Source organism: Perognathus longimembris, chromosome 22 (genome assembly GCF_023159225.1).
Source record: "Perognathus longimembris pacificus isolate PPM17 chromosome 22, ASM2315922v1, whole genome shotgun sequence".
Lineage (NCBI taxonomy): Eukaryota > Metazoa > Chordata > Mammalia > Rodentia > Heteromyidae > Perognathus > Perognathus longimembris.
In genome coordinates this window covers 9,848,154-9,871,856 of record NC_063182.1, presented here as the reverse complement: position 1 = coordinate 9,871,856, position 23,703 = coordinate 9,848,154, and the positions used below count along the sequence as shown (strand labels likewise).

Here is a 23,703-nt window from a genome sequence, read left to right as displayed (position 1 = left end):
AAGACAGTGTCTAGTATTCAGGCTCAGAAAAATGTATGTACTAAAGCATTGAAAAGTATAATTTAAAATACTCATCTTTTTAATGTGCGTGCGCGCGCGTGCACACACACACACACACACACGCCAGTCTTAGGGCATGAACTCTCAGGGCCTACATGCTGTCTCTGAGCTTTTTTGCTTGAGGCTAACATGCTACCACTTGAGTCACAGCTCTGCTTTCAGCTTTTTGGTGATTAATTTGAGATAAGAATCTCATAGAAGCTCAGTGCAGGTGGCTCAGGCCTGTAATCCTAGCTATTCAACAAGCTGAGATCTGAGGATTGTGGTTTAAAGCCAGCCTGGGCAGGAAGGTCCCTGAGATTCTTTTTTTTGCCAGTCTTGGGGCTTGAACTCAGGGCCACTGTCCCTGGCTCCTTTTTGCTCAAGGGTCACACTCTACCACTTGGGCCACAGCGCCACTTCTGGCTTTTTCTGTATGTGTGGTGCTTCATGTATGCAAGGCAAGCACTCTATCACTAAGCCATGTTCCAAGCCCTACTGCAGTTCTTATCTCCAATAATTTACTCAGAAAACACTGGAAGTGGTGCTGTGGCTCAAGTGGTAGATCACTAGCCTTGAGCAAAAAGAGCTAGGGATAGTGTCCAGGCCCAAATTTCAAGCCCCAGGACCAGAGAGGAAAAAAAGAATCTTACGGCTATTTCTGCTGGGGCTGCCTTTGATCCTCAGATCTCAACCTCTGACTAGCTATGATTATAGACATGAGACATTGGTGTCCAGAAATATCCAGATTTTGTTGTTGTTGGTTGTAGGGTTTGAACTCAGGGCCTAGGCACTGTTCTTTGTGTTTAAGGCTAACTTTCTACCACTTGAGCCATAGTTCCACTTCTGATTTTCGAGTGGTTAGTTGGAGATAAGAGTCTCACAGGGATGTTTCTGCCTGGGCTGATTTTGAACCACAGTCCTCAGATCTCAGCCTCCTGAGTAGGATTTTGTGTTGTTTCTAGCTACTTAACTAAGAATTTTTGTTTGTTTTTGTCAGTTGTGGGGTTTGAAATCAGGGGTGAGCACTGTCCCTGGTTTCTTTTTACTCAAGGCTAGTACTCTACCACTTGAGCCACAGTGCCACTTCCGGCTTTTTCTATATATGTGGTGCTGAGGAATCAAACCCAGGGCTTCATGTATGGGATACAAGCACTTTACCATGAGGCCATATTCCCAGCCCCTTTTTCCCTCTTTCAACTTGTAATCTCCATTCTATCCAGGCACTCCTCCCGTGACCCCTTTCCTTCCAAAAGGAGGCCTGTAGGAGTCTAGTGGTGTGTCCTGTTGTCTAAACAGAGTAGGGGAGGCATCCACTTGGGAGATTCTACCCATCAAATCAGACATCATAGAATTGATTTTTTTGGTCCTGGGACTTGAACTCAGGGCCTGAGCACTGTCCCTATCTTCTTTTTGCTCAAGGCTAGCACTCTACCACTTGAGCCACAGCGCCCCTTCTGGCTTCTCTCTCTCTCTCTCTCTCTCTCTCTCTCTCTCTCTCTCTCTCTCTCTCTCTCTCTCTCTCTCTCTCTCTCTCTCTCTCTCTCTCTGGTGCTGAGGAATCAAACCCAGGGCTTCATGTATATGAGGTGAGCACTTTACCACTAGGCCATATTCCCAGCCCCTCACTTCCCATTTTCTGGAGGTTAACTGGAGATAAAAATCTCGTGGCCTATCCTGCCATAGCTGGCTTCCAGCAGTAGTCCTCAGATTTCAGCTTCCTGTATAGGTAGAATTACAGGTGTGAGCCACTGGCATGCAGTTTAACTAAGAACTCTTAAAGGTTCTTCCCATTAGAAAGAGAAGTAGGGCTAGACTTAAAATTACCAGTCTTTATCTGACTATATTTGACCAATTTACCATTTCTTGGGTAATCTTGTAGCTCTAACAGTAGGAAATCTAATAGAGTTTTGAAATGAGAACTGAGCATGGGACCTAGCTGCACCTGCTGAAGACAACAGGGGACTTTGAAACTGAAGATTAGACATTTGAACCTTTGTTTGGAGGATTAAGGAAAGTGTTATATGACTGAAGCCACGAGAGTTTGTGTCTCCTTCATGTAGGACTAAAATCCATGAGAATAGACGCTCTTATGGGAACAAAGTGATTTCTGTGTCCAAGTGTTTTAGTTTTCTGCATTTCCCCAGTAACACATTTCAGTAAAAAATGTTAAGACACCTAAAGCTAACTCAGATTGTGTGAAACTCAGTCTTGGAGAAACACCATACATTTTCTAAATACCATAGCTTTGAGTGGAATGTCAGTTATTAATGGCTATTAATTGTTAGGGGCCAGTTATGTGCAATCCATAGCTGGCTGTCTATAAAGCCACTTCTTTTTCTTTTATTTAAAAATTCCCCTTTCATTTGAATGGATTTGAAAGTGATATTAGGATAACAAATTTAAACCAATTCTCAATCATTAAAATTCACTTACTAACTTGTGTACTATATTATTAATAACCAGTTATTTGACATTCTTACAATTTGATTATTGCATACCACTGTGTTGGATTACTGCTTGATTTTATTTTTATGTAGTCACATGATGAGTAATCCTACTTGACAAATTATTTTCTTTCTTTTTTTTTCCTCTTGTTAGTCATGGGGCTTGAACTCTGGGCCTGGGCACTGGTCCCTGAGTTTTTCAGCTCCACGCTAGCTCTGTACCACTTGAGCCACAGCGCCACTTCTGTTTTTTGAGTAGTTAATTGGAGATAAGAGTCTCACTGACTTTCCTGCCTTGGCTGGCTTTAAACTGTGATCCTCAGATCTCAGCCTCCTGAGTAGCTAGGATTATAGGCGTGAGCCACCGATGCCTGGCTAAATTCTTTTCTTGACAGTATTTCTGTGAAGGATATTTTTACTCTACAGGATGTAGAATTTGTTCATGTATGTACAGAGAAGAGGAGATATAAGCTAGAACAAATTTCATTACAGCTCTTTTTTTTATGCCATGATACAGACTTCCACTTACTTTTTTGCATTTCAAGCAAAACTACCACCAACAAAACTACAAACCTTTCAAACCATGAACTCAACACATACCTGGACAGACTAAGTAGCCAAGATGAGCAAAGGAGAAATCTTGATTTTAATTAGTGTTAAAACATCTTTTGCAAAAAAGTAATATAAAGTATTAAACTAAGGACATGATTCCATTCCAGTGATCCCTGGACTGTCATTTCTATCAGTGAAGCTGCTTCTCAACTTGATTTTATTTAACTTGTTAGGCATCTCTTAAAATCTTAAGATTTTAATACAAGGAAGAGCTTTGAAGGCCCTCTGTGTACGTACATCCCTCTTTTTTGAGGGGTGTGTGTATTTGTGTATGTTGGTCCTGGGGCCTGGGTACTATCCTTGACCTTTTTTGTTTGAGACTAGCACTCTACCACTTAAGCCACAACTCCACTTTTGGCTTTTGGTGGTTACTTGGAGATAAGAGTCTCATGGACTTTCCTGCATGGGCTGGTTTTGAAACTTGATCCTCAGATTTCAGCCTCCTGAGTAATTAGGATTACAGGCTTGTACCACCAGTTCCTGGCTTAGCCCTCACTTTTATATTTCTGGTAGGCTATTCTTTGAAAATCTGTAAATATATTCTTTATCTTTGGTCCTTAATACTTAGCACAAAATTTAGAAGGTGTCTTAAAAGTGTTTGTTGTTAAAGAAACTAATATTCATTGGTGTTAGTCAAGATTCCACTAGTAAGAGTAGGTAGTTCTTAGTTAATTTTAGCAATTAAATGTCAAATGTGACTTTTTCTTGACCTTTCTTCTTTCATTAGATTTGCATCTGCTGGGGATGACGGAATGATAGTTGTGTGGAATGCCCAGGTGTGTATTGATTATATAATTAATATATTTTTAGAAATATATGTTGTTATTTGGCAAATACATGAAATTATTCAAGTGTACAACTAATACTTGAAAGAGCTACTCAGATAAATTAATTTAAAATGGTCACCAGTATTTCATAATAAAGAGGAAAAATTTCTTAAGTTTTTTTCCCCCTATGAAACATGCCATTTTTATGGGGAAAATGTAATCATGAATAAAATTTAAGTGGTCAACAACTATGCATTGACTTTCAAAATGAATAAAGTATTTGTTTTGAGAGGTGTAACTTTTTCTTTGGACATTGTATGTTAGCATAATGAGGTACAACATTCTTCCCATGTTTGACTTTAACAGTAGTATAACAAGAGGTTTTTCAAAAATGTTTAAGACTCCAACTTCCTTCAAGGCTTCTCTTTCCGAGTCTTTGTTTTTCAAATGATTCTCTTTTAATGCATTTTTCTTTATTTCCTTATTTTGGGCCACTGTCTGGTCTGACAGATCTTCATTTTCCAATGGCTTCGCCTTTCACTAAAGCAGTTCTTAGTATACCCTCCCATCCCACAAGCTATGCAAGCTCAAATTTCTCATACAAAATGCCACAATAGTTGCATATAACCTAAATATCTTTCTGTATGGTTTAAGCAACTTCTAGATTACATGTAATACCTAGTACAATGTAAATAATATATAAATAGTTGTTAAGTGTCTTGGGGAATAATAATAATAAGGAAAAAAATCCTGTACATGTTCAGTCCAAACTCCATTTTAAATTCTTTTTAAGTTTTATTTTGAGACATGCTCTTGGTATGCCGTACAGGCTGCCATTGAACTTATCCTCCTGCCTCAGCCACTCAAGTGCTAAGATTATAGGTATGTGTTACACACATCTAGCTTCAGACACAGTTTTGTGTGTGTGTGTGTGTGTGTGTGTGTGTGTGTGTGTGTGTGTGAGAGAGAGAGAGAGAGAGAGATACTGGAGCTTAAACTCAGAATCCCGTGCTTGCTAGGCAGACACTCTACTTGCTTGAGCAGTGCTTCAGCTGGCTTTTGCTGTAGTTGTTTTTCAGGTAGGATCTCATGGTTTTGCCCAGGGCTGGCTTCGACTATGCCTCATGGTGGGGATTGCGATGTGTGCCCTGCCATGCTCAGTTGATGGAATTGGGGGTCTTAGTAACTTTTGCTTCAAACCTCAATCTTCCCAATCTCTGTGTCGCAAGTAGCTGGGATTATAAGTGTAAACTATCTCTGACCAGATACAAATTTTAAAAAAATATTTTCAGTATGTGATTGGTTGAATCTGTGGATTCACAGAGAATCAATGGATGCACAGGCCATGTGTGCTTTCACCATACTTGTGAATTTGGAAATAGTTTCAGTTTCTAGTCTATTTTATTTTTTTATGTTGGAAAATAAATGAGAGAATGATGTTAAATAGACTTGGAGTAGAGACTAAGTGATTGGTCAGTTGGTTTACACACACATTGTTATTTTGTCTTATATTTTGCTACATGACTTATAACTGTTGAGAACTAAATACCAACATGTGGATATGAAGGGCCCTCTGTTTACATAATAATATTCTTGAAAACAGGAAAGAATATTCCTTTAAATTTTCTATAGAAATGTGTTAAAGTTAGCATTTATAATGAGAAAATAAAACTACTCATAATTATTCTTTCAGAACTTGTTTAGAGTGTGGTGGTCCTTAATGTTGTCAGTTAAGATTTTTTAAGTTGTGAGAGATGAGTTTATTAAGATTCATGTTGTTCTTTCAGACAGGTGAAAAACTTTTGGAGCTCAGTGGACACACTCAAAAAATAACAGCTGTGACTACATTTCCTTCCGTGGAGTCTTGTGAAGAAAAAAATCAACTCCTCTTGACAGCATCTGCTGATCGAACAGTGATTATATCCTTAAGTCTGGAAGAGTACGAAACAGCCACAGGGACCCAAGGGCCACTACGCACATTTTTAGTCTTTAAGCCTCTAAAGAATATATATGTCCATATATTCTTGCTGCCACAAAAGTGATTTTGTTCTAGTCTTCAGAACACAGTTCTTAAAAGTCTTAAGCACCTGAGAAGGATTAGAGTGGAAATAGGTTAAGTCTTGTCTTCATAGAGACCCTATGATGAAAGGTGTTCTTTCCAGAGTTTCTGTTCTATCATGTTGTATAAAATGGAGAAAATGGAAGGATGTAGGCTTAAAAATACATATTTTATTATCTATTTGCTTCCCAATTTAGAGAAACAAAGGCAGATTGGACTGGAGAAAAAATTGTCCCTCAAATAACAAAAGAAACTTTATGCCTTCAACCTATGAGAACTTTTAGATCATCTTAGCCTACAGAAAAATGGATTACTCTCTGCTTAGTATTTATTTAATATTAATATTCTTAATTAAAAATCAATTTTCAAAAAGGAGTTGCTTTTCTTTTCATATATTTTTAATGAAAATGATAGAACAGCAATCGCAAAATTTTATAAAATGATTGTGAACTATTCATGGTTGTATTTTCCATAGATTGACCCATTTAATCTTTAAAATAGTTCTTTGGAATATATATTTTCAGTCATTTACTGAGAAAGGAGATGTTCGCCAGCCTGGGAAAAACATTTGCTCCCATCTCAATCTCTGATGGCGGAATTCCTTTCATCCTAGCTCAGAGGGAATTGTAAATAGGAGGATTCGGTCTAGGCTAGCTCAGGCATGCATGTGTGTGCATGCGCATATACACACTTTACATGAGTTAATCATGTGGTTTCCAAATAGATTGTCTATAGGTGAGAACATTTCAAAATATTTAAATGAGGGTAAACCCTATATCCTTATAAAATATGCATGTGTATGGTGTCCTGTTTTGTGTGACATAAATAAGGGCATAACATTTGCTCGGATGTTTAGGCTAGAGTAGCCTTAGTACTACTGCTCTATTGAGGCAAACATTATTGTTTTAAATCAATAAAAATTAGGTAGATAAATTTATTTTTTGGATATGTCACAAATAAAATTTTGGAAGGGATATTTGACATATGTCATCATTAACTGCCGACTTTAGATATGTTTAATGAAAGGCATTTACCTTGGCCCTTTTAATATGGGCAGAATATTCTAGTGCATGACTAATGTGAGAGATGCAATAACATATTTGAGGGGCATAATATTAAAGGAGTAAGATGTTTCTTTTCAACTGCAATTAGTTGGTAAATAAGCATATGATTATAACTAGTCTGATCACCAATGATTTGTAGAATAGACCCTACAGGTCTACCTACTTAGAAGGTTGACTCTAGTTAAAAAAAAAAAAAATTCAAAATAGTGTTTTCATCTGTGGCTTCACAATCACAGGGGATCCAGGGCCCCAGTTTTAGAAGAGAAGACAGACAGTGTGTGCTGAGTTACAGAATTGGGACAGAGGCTCATCTGAGTTCTTACCCAGATCAGGATGTTTTAGAAGATTCTAAATTGTGTCATATTAGGAAATATATTAAGGATGAATAATTTAACAGCCCCCAAACCACTTACTAATTGCCAACAGTGGATGTTAGGAATACCCAGAGCTGGGAGTAGGGTGAGGTAAAATGAGATAAAAGGCAAATGAAAAGTGGAAGAAACACGTTTGAATGTTGGGGATATGAACGGTCATTGGAGAAAATGCCTTAGTAACCATTCAGAAGTGCCCTTTCCACAGACACCAGGTTCAGAGCATAGTTCGAGAAGATACTACATGTCAGCTCTGATAAGACTATATTTAGATTAGGAGTACAAGTCTGATTGCATTAGGAGTATCAGTAAATATGAACTAAAGTTCCCTTCCCCCCCCCACATCATAACAAATGGACATGAAAATCCTTTCTCTTTTTTAGACCATTCCTAAAATACAACAGTAGTGTTTCATGGCAGTTATTAAGATCACTATTACAGTATTGGTAATTAGGCGGGAAAGTTTAACTGTAAATACTAGTATAGAGTCATTTCCTTTGCTGAATAATTTTTTTAATTTGCTGTTTAAAAAATCTAGGATTCTTAGAAGTTTCTTTTACCCAAATGAATTATTATTATTATTTTTGTTATTAGTTGCGGTGCTTGAACTCAGGGCCTGGGCTCTGTCACTGAGTTCTTTTGCTCAAGACTAATGCTCTACCACTTGAGCTATAGCACCACTTCCAGTTTTCTGGTGATTAATTGGAGATAAAAGTCTCATGGACTTTTCTGCTTGGGTTGGTTCTGAACTGCAGTCCTCAGATCTCAGCCCTCCTAAGTAGCTAGGATTACAGGTATGAGCCACTAGTGCCCAAGCTACCCAAATGAATTCTAAATCTACTCTGCTTGGGTGTATACTATTAATTAACTTCTTTAATTAAGTACAAACACTCATTTTTTTAAAAATTATCAAGCAACAGAGCCTTAAGAGCTGACAGTATTCAGTACTGAGTACTTACACTTTTAAGTAGAGAGCACTTTTATGTGCTAGCAGTTTATTGTTTAGTGTGATAACACACATACATGTATATATGGAGATATATAGCTATATCACTTCATAATAATTAGCTACATTTAAAGAATGAGAGAATATAATAAAGCATCAGACATGATAACGTTAACTAGTTTGTTAAATTCCTTTCAATTTTATATATATATATATATATATATATATATCAGACATGTCGTAAAACATTTCTTTCCATAGGAAACATAAAACTTTGAAAACTGCCATGCTCCTTAAGTCAAACTAGACCTGGATAGGCTATGAGAGACTCAGTTATTTCCGAAACAGATAAAGCACTGTTAGTGTAATGTTTGAATCAAGATAACAAATATTAAGTCATGCCAAGCCCGCTGCAGGAGCTTTCAGGAAATAACTAACAGATGCAGCGGCTCAGCGTATACGTGCTCTGTGTTCATGCCTGTTATATTATGGTAGACTCTTGTGGAGAGTACAGCTATGACAGCTGTAGTATTAATGCCCACAGTACTGAGACCGTTCTGTTGGGGCTTCCCTTATGACTGAACAAGAAAATGTATCTCAAGCATATTTGTACTGGAAACTTATCCCAACAACTTGATGATTCACTATATGAATTCATTTTTTGTAGTAGAAGCACTATTTCATGTTTTATGTAAAGATTTGCTTTAATTTCTAACTAGCAATGTTATCTCATAATTAAGAACTTAATTTAGAAACTATTTCTTAACATATATTTAGGTGTGGGATTGTGACACTGGCCGACAGGTTCAGAGAGTGTCTTGCTTCCAGTCTACTGTAAAGGTAAACTACTAAACAAGCATGTTTTTTTGTTGTTGTTTTTTGGGTTTTGGGTTTTGTTTTTTGTTTGTTTATTTTTTGCCAGTCCTGGGGCTTGAACTCAGGGCCTGAGCACTGTCCCTGGCTTCTTTTTGCTCAAGGCTAGCAGTCTACCACTTGAGCCACAGCGCCACTTCTGGCTTTTTCTATATATGTGGTGCTGAGGAGTCAAACCCAGGGCTTCATGTATACAAGGCGAGCACTTTACCACTAGGCCATGTTCCCAGCCAAGCATGAGTTTTAATGGTATTTTTTTTTAACTAGTTTACATTGAGTATATAGGGGTTGATTTCATTGTTGTATCTTCACATTTGCAGTGTATTCCCATCAGTCTCACCCCCTCTGTCACTGTCCTTGCCTCCCCTCCCACCTTCAGTACTCTGTCTCCACATCAGAGCTAACTCTTTTCTCCATCAGCTGGAAAAATAGTCCCACCTTCAGCCTAGGCGAGACAGCCAGAACTTCCCCCTTTTCCTGTCAGTTCTGTCCTGCTGTTACCAGTGTTCTCTGGGTCCTTAGGCAACAAGAGGTCTACAAGGGAAGGAACTTTCTTTTTAAATATAATTTTATTGTTATTATTAAGGTGTTACACAGAGGGGTTACCATTTCATAAGTAGGTAGTGAGTGCATTTCTTTTTTTGACAGTGTTACCCCTTCCTTCACTTTACCCCAGTTTCCCCTTCTCAGCCCTGCCCACAAGTTACATAGGCTGTTTTCCACGTAGCATTTTCTGAATAGTGTGATTGCACTGTTCACCTTTCCTCCTTCCCTTTCTGCACAGCTCCTCTCCTCTGCCCCAAAAGAAACAAGAAACCAAGCAAAAACAAACACTAACAACAACAAAAACTCCATGCTTCCATTTCCTGGAGTTCAAATTCGATAAATAGTATTTTAAATGTTCTAAGAAGTTTGGGCTCCTCCCCTAAGGGTAATCCTCCTTTAGTCTGTGAATGCCTGCAGTCCCATATTAGATATCATGTCCAGTTATATTTTAAATCTAGCTTCCACAAATGAGAGAAAACATGCACTGATTGTCTCTGAGCTTGGCTTACCTCATTTAGCATGATTTGTTCTAGGTCTGTCCATTTCCCTGCAAATGACATCATCTTAATTTTTCCAGAGAATGGGTACAATTTCGTTGTGTGCATATACCATTTTATTGATCCACTCATCTACTGTTGGGCATCTTGGGGCTATTGTGACTAGTGCAGCTCTGAACATGGATGTGCAAGTGTCTTTACTGTATCCTGGCTTGTGATGTTTTGGATAGATGCCCATAGGAAGTTCTATGATTAGTGGAAGACACTTTGATACTATTAAATGCTAGTAATAAGTATAAATATTACTATTGGTAGAAGACTTCAGTTCTTGGACCTCCTACTTTCATGAGTTTACCGAACAGAATTATTGAAAAGAGGAGGTTATTAATTTGAAACAGAAAAGGTGAGGCTATATTTTCCATTTTACTTAAAAGAAGAATTTTTACCTCAAATCTTGGTGGCTTAAAGCAGTCAACATTTTCTCATAGCATTTGTGGTCAGGAATAAAGAGCATCTCAGCTGAGTGAGTCTGCTGAGAGTCTCATGAGGTTTTGTTATCATAAAGCTTGCCCTAGGTATGAGCGTCCCAGCCTCTTGAAGAGGCTCACCATGATTTCGTAAGCTGGTGGTGGTAGTTTTTTGTGGTGTGGGCTTTGTCCATGTAACTGCTATCACCCTAGAGCAAATCTTCCATGACTTAGTTTTACAGGTCATGCCCTATTCCTTCTGTCTGGTTCTAGGCATGAAACAGTATTCACTTTAGTAGAGCCATGTTCAAGAGGAAAAAGGAGCAATATTTTTGGAGGGATTTCAAAGAACTTGTGAACGTAATTTAAGAACCACTGAACAATAATGCTTGAATTTCTGAACTGATGTACATTTCAAATTAATTTTGCAGTGCTTAACTGTTCTTCAGAAACTAGATGTTTGGCTTTCTGGTGGGAGTGACTTGTGTGTATGGAACAGAAAATTAGATCTCCTATGTAAGACCAGCCACCTTTCTGATACAGGTAAAAACAAAACAAACAAAAAAACCAACCCCCCCCCCCAAAAAAAAAACAAGGCAAGGTCATTTGTGAGCCTGGTCAATGTACTGAAAAAGAAAAAAAATTAAAACCTTAGAAAGTCTCCATAGAGACTTCATGAATACAGGAGTCCATGCAGGGGATTGTGTTTTTCAGTTCTGAAGATAACAGGTGCCAAATTTAATTTGTATTGTTATCTTAAAATCACTTAGTGAACATTTTTTAGACAGAATATTTTTTGCATTTAGAACTGTCCGTCCCACACTGGCTGTCTTGTTTCCTTTACTGTCTCTTGCATTCTTCTTTCTTCTTCTATTCTTCTTTCTCTTCCTCAACAAGACAAGATTAAAAAAAAACCTACTGGTTTATAAACCCATGTGGAGGAGAAATTTAGAAATAAGTGAGTGGAATATTTTCCAAATGTATTCATATAAGTTGTATGGAAAAATTAACCTTAGTAAACATAAACTCGGCATCTGTCTTGTTTGTTTTTCTTGCTCACAGCTGGCATTCCCCCACTCAAACCACACCTCCAGTCTATCGTTTTTCTGGCTAATTGGAAATGGAGTCTTAGGGACTGGCTTTGGAACCGAATCCTGCAGGTTTCAGCCTCCCGAGTAGTTAGGATTATAGCTGCGAGTCCTTGTAAAAGGCCAGTAAGCAGTTAATTGTTATTATTATGATTTTTTGTTAACATATATTCTAATGTATTAACTCTTTTGTTCTTGCTGACAAAAGTGATGATTATAGCATATCTTAATAGAAGTTATGGTTAGCCTCAAACCATTTCATGATTCAGTTATACTCAGAATCCTATATTCAAAGCTGGTTACAGTCTCTGGTATCTGAGAGGCTGAGGCAGGAAGATCACTTGGGCCCAGGTGTTTTGAGGCCAGTAAGAGGACAACATAGGGAAATCCTTAAAAAAATAAAATATGGTAGAGCATGAAGTCTAAATATTTCAATAAGGAAATTTGTAAATTTATGTTAATTGACCATAAACATCCTATTTGAATTCACTTCCTTAGCTATCTCTGTTCATATAAGAATAACAAACTCAGTTTCCCCTATACTCTCAACAATATGCTTCAGATACCAGCTGAGTGTCCTGTTAGTCCATTCTGATACTGTTTACTGGAGGTAGCTTTCCATCCCACAGTGTTGAGAGCTTAGGCCCCAAGCTTGCCCCAGACCCACTTGTGCCACTCACAAGGCCATACTGGAGTTTTGGCCCTACGGGCTATAAATTGATCTTTCTCTCTCTCTCTCTCTCTCTCTCTCTCTCTCTCTCTCTCTCTCTCTCTCTCTCTCTCTCTCTCTCTCTCTCTCTTTCCTTTTTTTTAACTGGTCCGGGGGACTGTCCTTGAGCTTTTGTGCTCAAGACTAGTATTCTACTGTTTGAACCACAGTTCTACTTTCAGCTTTTCATGGTTAATTGGAGATAAGAGTCTCAATGACTTCCTGGCCAGGCTGGCTTCCAACCACGATCCTCAGATCTCAGCCTCCTGAGTAGCTAGGATTATAGACGTGAGCCACCCGCACCCAACTTGTAAATCAGGTTTCTATAACCTCTTTCTTGGGTTTGTTAGAAGGGATCACGGATCTCAGGGAAACCCATTTATGCATTTATTATGAAGGGTATCACAAAAATATAATGAAATATTGAGAGCAAGGCATGTAGGAAAGGGCATGGAGCACCCATACTGCGAGCCATCTTCTGGGAGCCTCCGTGGATTTGGTTGTGTGGAATTTCTCTAAGGTTGTCCTTTGTTTTAGTTTTTGGGTTCTTTTTTTTTGTTTCTTTTCACTGTTGTTGGTGTGGGCTTGAACTCAGGGCCTGGGTGCTATCCCTGAGCCTCTTCGTACTCAAGGCTAGCGCTCTACCACTTGAGCCACAGCACCACTCCTGGGTTTTGAGTGTTTAATTGGAGATAATCTCACTGGGACTTTTCTGCCCAGGGGATTACAGGTGTGAGCCACCAGTGCCCAGCTTTGTTTCTTTTTTAATGGAGAGTTTGTTACCTAGGCACAGTTGGATTAAATCACTGGTCTTAATAAGCAGCTTTCATCTTCTTTCTACTCTGAAGGTTGAGGACTGAGGCTGAAAGTCTCAACCTTCTAATGCTGCCTTGATTTTTCCAGTGCGTAGATGACCAGTTTCCTAGGGTCAACTAGCTACCAGTCATCTTTATTGTGATACAAAAAGACATCATCTTTGATGATTCAAAGATTTTAAGAGTTATGTACCCTCGGACAGGATGAAAACCAGATACCACGTTAGCTCATTTGGTACCAAATTAGTATGGTCAGGCTTTTTCCTCTCCAAGAGAGACCCCCCAATTTTCCATCTTTGAGCTAATGATCTTGTGATGGTTGATGGGATTATTAGAAGACATCCCTAGTAAATATCCAGGATGGCCAAACATACCATGTTACCACTTTGTAGACACTCAAAAGGCATTTCCTACCTTAATAGATTAATAATGCCTTCAAAAGGCCTCAGAAACCTATTGTAACTCTTTTCCCATATTTAAGGAAGCATGAATGTAGCAGGCTTCATGTGCCTTATTGTTACTACCCTTGTGATGAGAAATGGCTGTCAAAACTGAGAATATCATGCGAAAAAATGTTTTTCTTTGTTTTATGTGTTTACAAAGGGATCAGTGATTTGGTTGAAATACCTAGGAACTGTGTTGCAGCAGCAGTTGGCAAAGAACTGAGTAAGTATGCTTATTTTTCTGCAACATATTTGTATATATACATACATAAAAATACGTGAGATACACAAATATATGTAAATGTGGAAGTCAAGTGGAGAGTAACTAGAGGCTTTAGTATTTGGTAGTGGGTTTGGAGAGTCAATAAAGGGAGTGAGTTCTAAGGGAATTCAGACTTAGGATTTCAGTTTATCATTTCACGTACGTTACATGTTTGAAAGAAGTAGCTTAAATTAATATGAATAAGGTTCTATTTGGAAGTAGCATTTCTAATATGGTAGGAGTTTTTCACTTAATAAAATGCTTACTTTCTTGAGAGTAAATCATTTTACTTTTGAGCATTTAATAAAATATTGTCTTTAGTAATTTTTAGGTTAGTAGCACCCACAGAAGCATCGCTGGAATGGGATGTTATTGAAGTTAAGCGCCTCCTTGATCACCAGGATAATATTCTCTCATTGGTTAATGTCAATGGTAAGCTCGTGGTATACTTTTATATTATGTACACTTCCATTCTTGTTAACACAGCTTACTCTGAACTTCAGTCTTCTTTGGTTCCAGGAGTCTAGAATAGACTGTCATTAAAATAAGAGTTTATATTAGTTTTATTGTCTTTGACTCTAAGATTTTAACCAGCAAAGGTGAGCAGATGTCATATACTGGCAGGGCTAAGACTAGGCACCAGCATTGGGGATGGTGTAACTCTCCAGGTATCACTTGATAGCTGTGGAGTGATCCTGGGAGGCCGAAAATTGGCCTTTTAGCATTCTGGCTTTATTAGAAATGATTCTGGCTAGTTCCTCTTGTGGAGAAGATTGGAAATAGTTAAGCACTTTTGTCTTGTTGAGCATATTGTATAATATCATGTAATAGCATTTAAGGTGGAATGAGCTAGTTGTAATCATGATCAAAGACTCAAAAGAAAACAAAGTTCTAATGAAAACGGGTTATATCTGCCCTTCTTTGTGTTATTCACTCTGACTTGCCAGACTTCTTATTTGGCTCCATAAATAATTTTGGCATGTTATCTGTGACATCAGAAAGAAGGGTAGAATCACAAACCACAGGTCTCAGCATTGGGCCCTTTCACTTTCAAATAAGTGACACGTTCCATCATCAGAGTTCTTCTGAGTGATCTGTAAGCAAGTCAGATGAGAGGACTGCTCTAGTGGGGAATGTAAACAGGTCCTGTAACAACACTTAGATAGTGTAGAACGGGATCTGGTCAGCACCCTCTTATGGACGTGAGGCTTGGGATGGCTATTCTTAAGCAGTATTTTGTATGAACATGAGACAAAGACAGGAGAAACAGAGAATACCAAGTATAGTCTCCCTTTGTGTCTTTTTACTATTTGGTCACATTTTCAGATAGATCTCTGAGGAGTCAGTTCCAAAATTCTTCCCCCAAAGCCATCTTCTTATAAACTCAGCCATATATCGTTTGCAGTACCAGATGTGATAAAAATGACCATGGTTGGTCATACCCCCTTTGTCTCTGGGAGCTCTTTCCCTCTAGCTTGATGGCTTGAGATGGCAGCTGAGAAGACAAGTTCTTATGTGGGAAGCCATTTGAACCTCCTTGGTAGCACTGAGTCATGAGCCCCAAGCTTTTACAGCTGCTGAGAAAAGCATGACTGTGGTTGCCCATTACACTTGTCCTGCCTGCCTAGTTGTTTTGCTCTTGATGGTGCCATTGAGCCAGCATAGTTACTTAAATGAAGAAGATAGGATGGTCTCAAGATAGCCTTTACTTCATTCATGGACTTCCTTTTCCTGGGTGCTGTGTAATTAATTTCATAATGTGTGTGTATGTGTGTCTGATGCTGAGGAACAAATCTAACATGTACTAGACATGTGCTTCACTACTGAGCTATACCCTCAGTCCAAGACTTTGTATAACATGTTCTAAGAATATTTCTTGGCCAGGTTCTTCTCTGTCTCCGTCTCCCTCCCTCCTTCCCCCCCCCTCCCCTCCCTGAGGCTGATCTAGATAGAAACCCTGATCTTTCTGCCTCTGCATTTCCAGTGCTGGATTAGAAGTTTGTGCCATACTTGGCTATTCTGTCAGATTCTCAAAGGAAGAAAAATGGAAATCTAAAGAAAAAAAACATGTTCATGAAAGATGCAGAGAGCCAGGCATGGTGGTGCATACTTATATTTCCAGCTGCTTTGGAGTAGGAGATTGAGCGAATCATGGTTCAAGGCTATCCTGGGCAAAGTTAGCAAAACTTTAACAAATTAGGTGTGGTAGTCACATATGTAACCGTCTGTGCAGGAGGCATAGGTAGGAGGATTGAAATCTGAATCTGGCTCTAGGCAAAAAGCATGAGACCATACCTAAACCAAAGCAAAAACAGGTTGGGGCATGGCTCAAATGGTAGAGTCACCTGCCTAACAAGAATTAAGCTCTATGTTCAAACCCCACTACTGCCCCCACACACACCAAGAAAGGAAATTACCAAAAAGCCCACGGAACTGTATGCAGTCCATGACCATAGTTTATATTACAGAGAATAAATAAGGCTAAAACATACCTAGGAGTCATTCATGGCCAGGTAGCCTGACAGAATTTGAAAAACATTTGCTAACAGTCTAATCTTGTCAGTAATGCTACAGACGTAGACAGTCCCATTTTCTGCACTCCTGTCCTCCCCCATTCCCAGTGAAGGATGTGGGCAGGTACTGGTTCCTACACCGCAGCACAAGTGGCCATATAGCAAGCGTCATTAGCTTGAATTCCCACAATGTGGGGAATATATTCCAACCTTACTGAAAAAAAAAAAAAACCCTAAGTGCCCAGACAGGTTTTCTAAGTAGATATGATAGAAATAATCTTGGAACCTCTTCTGGAGAAAGGCACTGGGCGCATCTTTATTTCTGTTCTTGTTTTGTGCTGACAGTATGGTACGGTAATCACAAAGCATTATGTTTAGGAAGCGTAGATAGATGTCAGGTGAGATTTTTTTCTAAGTGGCTTGATACTTACAAGCTGACAATCCATCCACTAGTAAAGCACCATTGAGGTGTTTGGTGTGAAACATTTTGAATTACCTATCTGGGAATGTAAATAATTTACACAGTGTTAAATTAGATGAATGTCAGTACTTTGCCTTTAGTGAAAAAAATCTAAGCAGTATTGTTAGTACTGTGCTTCTGTTGCATTAAGGAATGATAGGCACTTGAAGGGCTAAGGCAGAGTAAGAAATTGTATGGTCTCAGTACTTAACTCTGTGTATGACTACACACCCAGAGTTGGAGTCAAGAGGAATCACTACTCTAGCATCTCTAATTCCTTTTCTGTTTGAGTAAAATTGGGAAGAGGAGGGATAAAGGTGGAAGAGAGCATGGAAAGATTATTACTGCTTTAAATTTGACAATACTGTATTGAAACTAGAAAGTTGTTTCTCTTCTGAGATCAGAAGTGTGCTTTCTTCACAAACTATGCTCTGTTAATAAAGTATAGAAAGAAAATGAATAATCTACCTTTTATGGTCTTGGAACCAAGACAAAAAAGTGTTTACACGAATGACTGTTAGTAATTCTTTATTTCTAAGAGACTGTTCATCTGGTTATTAGAGATTTCTGTCCTGCTGGTTTATTTGATAAATGGAATAATTAAGTCATAATTATCCATCTGTATAGACCTAAATTACAAGTCACTGCACATTTTAATATCATTAAATCAGAATAATACCAGTTACTTAACAATAGTAGAGATTCAAAGATAACATTTAAAAAATTAATACATTTATTATTTAGTTTGGGGTCCATAATCTTCATTTTACATGTGAGGAATCCAACATAAAGGTTGAGTGGTTTTTTTTGCAATCATGTGGCTAATAACAGAAATAAGAAATTGACTTTCTGGATTCAGATATTGGTCTGTGTCTTGCCTAAAATATGTATAAGAATTCTTTTTAAGAATCATATAATTTTTGGATTTTACTTTTACTTTGGTCAGATGACTGTGATCTGATTTCTTAATTTCTATATTCAAAACCTTTTGAATTAGGTATATAATTAAAGCCTAACATTAAAAAATAGTGTAATTCAGCAATATAATTCAAGAATGAAGTTTTATTTTCTAGATAAAATATAGTTTATTGTATCAAATTTAAATGTTACTTTATAATGGTAAATTCCTTTAAAAGAATATTTAAACTATGTTGTATACTTCCTACCCCCTCCAAGACATCAAAACATTGTAATCATTTATTAACTATGTCAATTTTGCCTTATTAAACATTGTGCCTTACTTTATTAAGTTTTGTTGAAATCCAGATCTATATTTCAGGAAAATAACAGTATTTTATTCTTAATGAATAAGAATTTACTCTTAAAAAATCTAAAATCCTCATAGTGTTTGTATTTGCCTATTATATCATTGCTTATCTGTTTATTAAACTTATTCAATACATGAATCCATAAAAATCGTATAATTTTTAATTGAGCAGCTGTACATTTTCTATTAAACATATAATGTAGAAAGGATCTTGCTAACTGCTAACCTGTTTAAAGGTTTTAGAAAATACTTTGCATAAGCTATACCAAAAAAAAGTATGAAACACAAAGAATTAAAACTAGCTGGGTGCTAGTGCCTCACACCTGTAATTCTAGCTATCCAGGAGGCTGAGATCTGAGGATGGTGGTTCAAAGCCAGCCAAGCAAGAAAAGTCCAAGAGACTCTAAACAAAAAAGCTCAGAGACAGTGCCCAGGCCCCGAGTTCAAGCCCTAGTACCAACACACACACACACACACAGAGTTAAAAATCATACCATGATCTGGTATTAAAGACTAGTCCATAAGGGTAGGTTCAGTGACTCACACCTATAACCTCAATTACACAATAGGTAGTTGGGAGGATCACAGTTTGAGGTCAGTCCAAAGAGTTCTCATCACAATAAATAATATAGGTGAGTGGTTCACACCTCTAGTCTCAGTTTTAAAGGAAGCATAGTTGGAAGGATTGTGGCTTGAGGCCAGTCTGGGCAAAACGTGAGAACCTGTTTGAAAAAAGAGCTGGGGAATGGCTTAACTCAGGGCATAATCCTGGCCAGCACCACCAAGAAAAAAAAAAGACTAATCCGTATCCTTTCGTGTGTTTCTCTGATGCAGTGTGTGTGTGTGTGTGTGTGTGTGTGTGTGTGTGTGTGTGTGTGTGTGTACACATAATGGCTTATTATAACAGTATGATATATACATACCAATATAAGCATATTTTTACAATGTAATTTTCAATGGCAGAAGTTTTGGATGTCTTCTTTATTCAGTCCCCAGTTAGATGTGTCAGATCTGTCTAGCAACCCTGTATATATGTCTTTTATGCATTTCCCCTTGTGGATCAGTATGTTTACTTTTTGTGGCTTTGGTGCATATTACCAAAATAATATTTGAAAAGATTAGACCAGTTTATACTAATGTACATGAAGTTATAGCAATATGTACAATGCCAACACCCCATACTTTGCCAGTATTGGTTATTTTATGTTTTATATAGTGTATCTGTGCATATAAGATTAAAAACCTATAAATTTCCCAGCTTGAAGTCAATAAATGGATGTCATTGTTTTTAGATTTATTAGAATACTCAAATTTATTCAGATATTTACTTACCACCTGTATTAGTTTTTATTATTCCTGTTCAGATCCTTTGCCCATTTTCCCTACACAGCTGGTTCAATTATCTCCTTTTTAGTGGTTTTTTCATACTTTATGTATCATGTATATAATCCTGATTTCATATCCACATTGCAGTGTAGCTTCAGCTTTTTATCATTTAAGTGTATGATTTTATTTGTCGAGTCTATGTCTACCGGATCTTTCTTCATCCTTACCCTGCTTCCCTTAGGGCCATTACCACTTCATAGTCAGCAATGAGTGAATTTTTCTTCATTTTCCTTAGTCCTTTAAGTGCTTTTTATGCTTTTATCTATTTGAGGCTTATTTTGGTATATGATCCCAGTAAGGCTCTTTTGTTTTTCATTCCCCTAAAACCTGACTAAATGTTATTGAATTAAGTGCAGTCATTGTCATGTAACTCAGCAAATAAGAGTCTGTTTCTGATCTCTTCAGGGTTTCATTAGTAGTTTTGTTTGGCTTGTCTAGATATCTCATTGTTCTGATTACTATGATTTTATAGAGCATCAGTGCTAGGCAGTCTACCCATTTTTACCTACAGCCTAGGAAAATGATAGTAATGAAGTGTATGTGAACTCTGCCTAGATGTGAGTTTTGTCACCGGCTCCCACGTTGGAGAGCTGATCATCTGGGATGTCCTAGACTGGACCGTGCAGGCCTATGAGCGCAACTTCTGGGACCCCTTCCCACAGCCGGACTCTCAGCAAGAGATCAGACTCTCTCAGAAACCACATGACGTTTCTATTCACCGTTTCACGTGTGATGAAGAGGTACAGCTTTTTCAACACATCCAATTTCTGAATTTTAAAATTTAATCCCATGATGGACCCAAAACAAGTGATTATTTCGGATGGTTTTAAAATAGTTTTACGTTATGTGGCGATTGTACCACTTAGATTGAAAAGGACTTTCATCGTTGCTCCTAATCTAGAAGCATGGAGGTAATTACATGGCCACAGATTTAGAAACTATTGAAATTTTGGGTTGGATTAAGTGATTCCACGGGAATTGGTTGTTTTAAGAAATACCAGTGAGACAGAATTTTCTGGAAGATTCTAGTAGAGTCCCTAAAGAGAGAAAGAAAATGGTAGAGAATGTTCTCTCAGTCTTCTGGCATCCTGGCCAAGATAAATTGGGTGAGAACCTTGATCCACATGCGTCCATAGGCCTTTGAAGCATTTGTGCTGTGAAATAGATTAATTCCAATAAATTGCTTAAACTGGGCTTCAGTCGGAACAACTCTCTTCTTTTAGCCTCAGAGACTCAGAATACTTATTTAAGGGGGAGTTACTTTTAAAAGTAAAATCACAAACAAATGTTCAGAACCTTTTAGGAGAGCAGATGGGAGAAGTTTTTTCTTTCAATTTCTTTTGTGCCTTTGTATTCTTTTTAAAAATTCTGTGCGCATGCTGTTGTTTTAAATAAAATTTTCAATAATTTTGTTTTGGAGGTAGGGAACATTTTTTTTTAAATCTTCTCTGTACCACTTTTCCAAAGCAAAAAGTAGAATTAAAACAAAAGGATAAGTATTGGATTTTAAAATGTTATTTATATTCAAAAATTGTTTCTATGTATCCCAACTTTATATTAAAAAATTAAATACGATAAAATTAAGACCTCAGAAAAAATATAAACTGGATTAATTAGACCCTTCAAAATTACAAGTATATTTAATTTTATGTCCCTTTTTACACTGGTAAAAATAATACTTAACGATTTTTCATTTTGTATTCCTTTTAGCTTTTAAATTTTTTATTGATCTTTATTAATTGATAGGAATTCTTGATAAAGCATTGCTCAGTTTCCCCTAATTTTCCTCCTTTTTTTTAACCTACAGGTTCTTTTTACCTCCCATTAATTATTATTGATTGATACTGTGTGTCTGTTGAGCAAATACTGCCCTCCAAGCTTTTTTATTTTTTTGAGTGATCCACTGCAGTGTTTTCTTTTTTACCTTTTATACTTTTGTAGATTTGTTTGTTTTACATTATCCTGAAGTAGCTGCACAGAGCGATTTCAATTTCAGCATGTCAGTTTGTGAGTACATTGCATTTTGGCCAGTGTCACCCTTTTTTTGTCCACTTTCCTAGAGCTCTTGTGTTTATATTTTCTTCATGACCTGTGTAGATCACTGAAATGGCATGAGGTTTATTGGCCTGAAGAGTAAGTTTCGGGGGTTATGTGTTGAGTACAAACCTCAGCACTTTAGATTTCAGCTGCTTTTTTTTTTTTTTAAAGCATATACTTTAAAAAAGCTGTTTTCTTTAGTGTGCTGGGTGCTGGTTTCTCAGCTTGCATTACTGTAAGTAGAGTATTAGTCCTGAGGGTCAAGGGGTTCATTCCAGGTTTCAGCTCTGGTAACCCTAGAGGCAGCTTTGGTTCAGCTAGTGTAGGTCTGAGTTAGTTTGTAGCCTTGGGCCTCTGGTTGAAAACAGGGAGGTAGTCTATATGGAATTTTTGAAAAGTCTGCCTCTCTGGGTACCTACTGAGCAAGAATGATTCCATGACGAGCACTATCCAGTCTAATAACTTAGAAAATAGTTATTGAAACTGGGTGGTGTGGGGAGAGTAAAGAGCAAGGGATTGGAGTAAAATGTGGGACTTAAATATTTTTTAAATTTAAACTTGCTCATCTGGAAAATGGCAATAATGCCTGCCTTTCTTACCTTGACAAGATGATATGAGGCTGAAGTGAGATGAGCTCTCAATTTCAAAATATTCCAATAGTTTTAGTAAAGACTCCTGCCTTCCTTCCTCCCTTCCTTCCTTTCCTTTCTATCCCTCCTTTCTCCTTCCTTCCTTCCAACTTCCTTTCCTTTTCCTTCCTTCCTTCCTTCCTTCCTTCCTTCCTTCCTTCCTTCCTTCCTTCCTTCCTTCCTTCCTTCTTTCCTTCCTTCTTGTTGTTTGTAACAGGGCTTGAACTCTGGGTCTGGGCACTATCACTGAGCTCTTCAGCTCAAGTTAACATTCTACCATTTTGAGCTACAGTGCTACTTCCAGTTTTCTAGTGGTTAATTGATAAGAGTCTCCTAGACTTTCCTGCCTGGGTTGGCTTTGAACCACAATCCTCAGATCTCAGCCTCCTGAGTTGATTGAATTACAAGTGTGAGCCACCAGCACCCAGCTAAGATGAATTTCTAATATCACATATGGAAGAGAGTTTTTGTGATACCTTCAGAGGATCTTAGGGTGATCTTCCCACCACAGCATATGCTTTAAAAAAATCATTTGTAGATCTTTTGATTGCTAAAGGTATATGAGGTGCAAGCAATATTGCCCACCTTTTCTAGGTAAAAGAAGCTAAGTGATTTCCCCAAGTGCATAGTGGTCCAGGCTATACCTCAGCAGCTTTTGCTACAAGTCTGGGCTGACAGTCACAGCTCTCTCCTTGAGCTGTCATACCTCAGTGAGAACAATGAACAGGAAGTAACGTACAAAGCTCCTCTGTATTAGTGTTGTTCCCCTCTGCTTTCTAAATATTCCCAGCTACATGGGAAAGTTGACAGAGAATGATGGAAGGAGTGACATTGATCAAGATATAGTGTACTCACACACTGATTTGCTGAATTGAAACTTTTTTGTACAACTACTTAACAAATATTTTTTCTTAAGAAAACAAAGGGGGAAAGAGCAGCAGTGTAGTTGTGGCTGAAGGCCAGGAACAGGGAAGATGACCTGGCTTTCCGATGTCATATATGCTGGAAATCCCTGATAAGGTGGTCATAAATACTGGTTTTATGCCCATTTCTGACCTTTTCCCCACAGAATGTATTTGCTGCAGTTGGAAGGGGTTTATATGTGTATAACCTTCACATGAAGCGTGTGATCGCCTACCAGAAAACTGCACATGACTCCAATGTCCTGCACATTGCCAAGCTTCCAAACAGGTACAGGTTCCGTGCTCTGCAGTAGGCGGAGCCAGGCTGCAGTCCCTGGGCTGCCAGTGCATTGGCTCCAGCGGCCAGGTTACCGGCTCTGGTGCGAGCTGCGCTTCTCTGGGGAATGGAGCCTGCCCTGGCTACCTCTAGCAGAGGAATTTGTCAGAGTACCTGACAAAATTACAGGAGCAAGACTCAACTGAATTACATTGAATTTCATTGTG

General features: G+C 38.0%; 1 protein-coding gene across 2 annotated transcripts in view; it reads left to right on the top strand.

The window, feature by feature from the left end:
* Positions 1-23,703, top strand: part of Wdr41 (WD repeat domain 41) — a 38,259-nt gene that overhangs the window by 9,318 nt on the left and 5,238 nt on the right. For both annotated transcript variants that reach the window (XM_048331400.1, XM_048331399.1), the window contains 8 exons: positions 3,826-3,874; positions 5,653-5,784; positions 9,083-9,145; positions 11,120-11,231; positions 13,904-13,966; positions 14,327-14,437; positions 20,187-20,371; positions 23,367-23,488. In XM_048331400.1, the coding sequence (XP_048187357.1) occupies positions 3,851-3,874; positions 5,653-5,784; positions 9,083-9,145; positions 11,120-11,231; positions 13,904-13,966; positions 14,327-14,437; positions 20,187-20,371; positions 23,367-23,488 (812 nt within the window). In that variant the 5' untranslated portion in view covers positions 3,826-3,850. The remainder of the gene's footprint in view (positions 1-3,825; positions 3,875-5,652; positions 5,785-9,082; positions 9,146-11,119; positions 11,232-13,903; positions 13,967-14,326; positions 14,438-20,186; positions 20,372-23,366; positions 23,489-23,703) is intronic.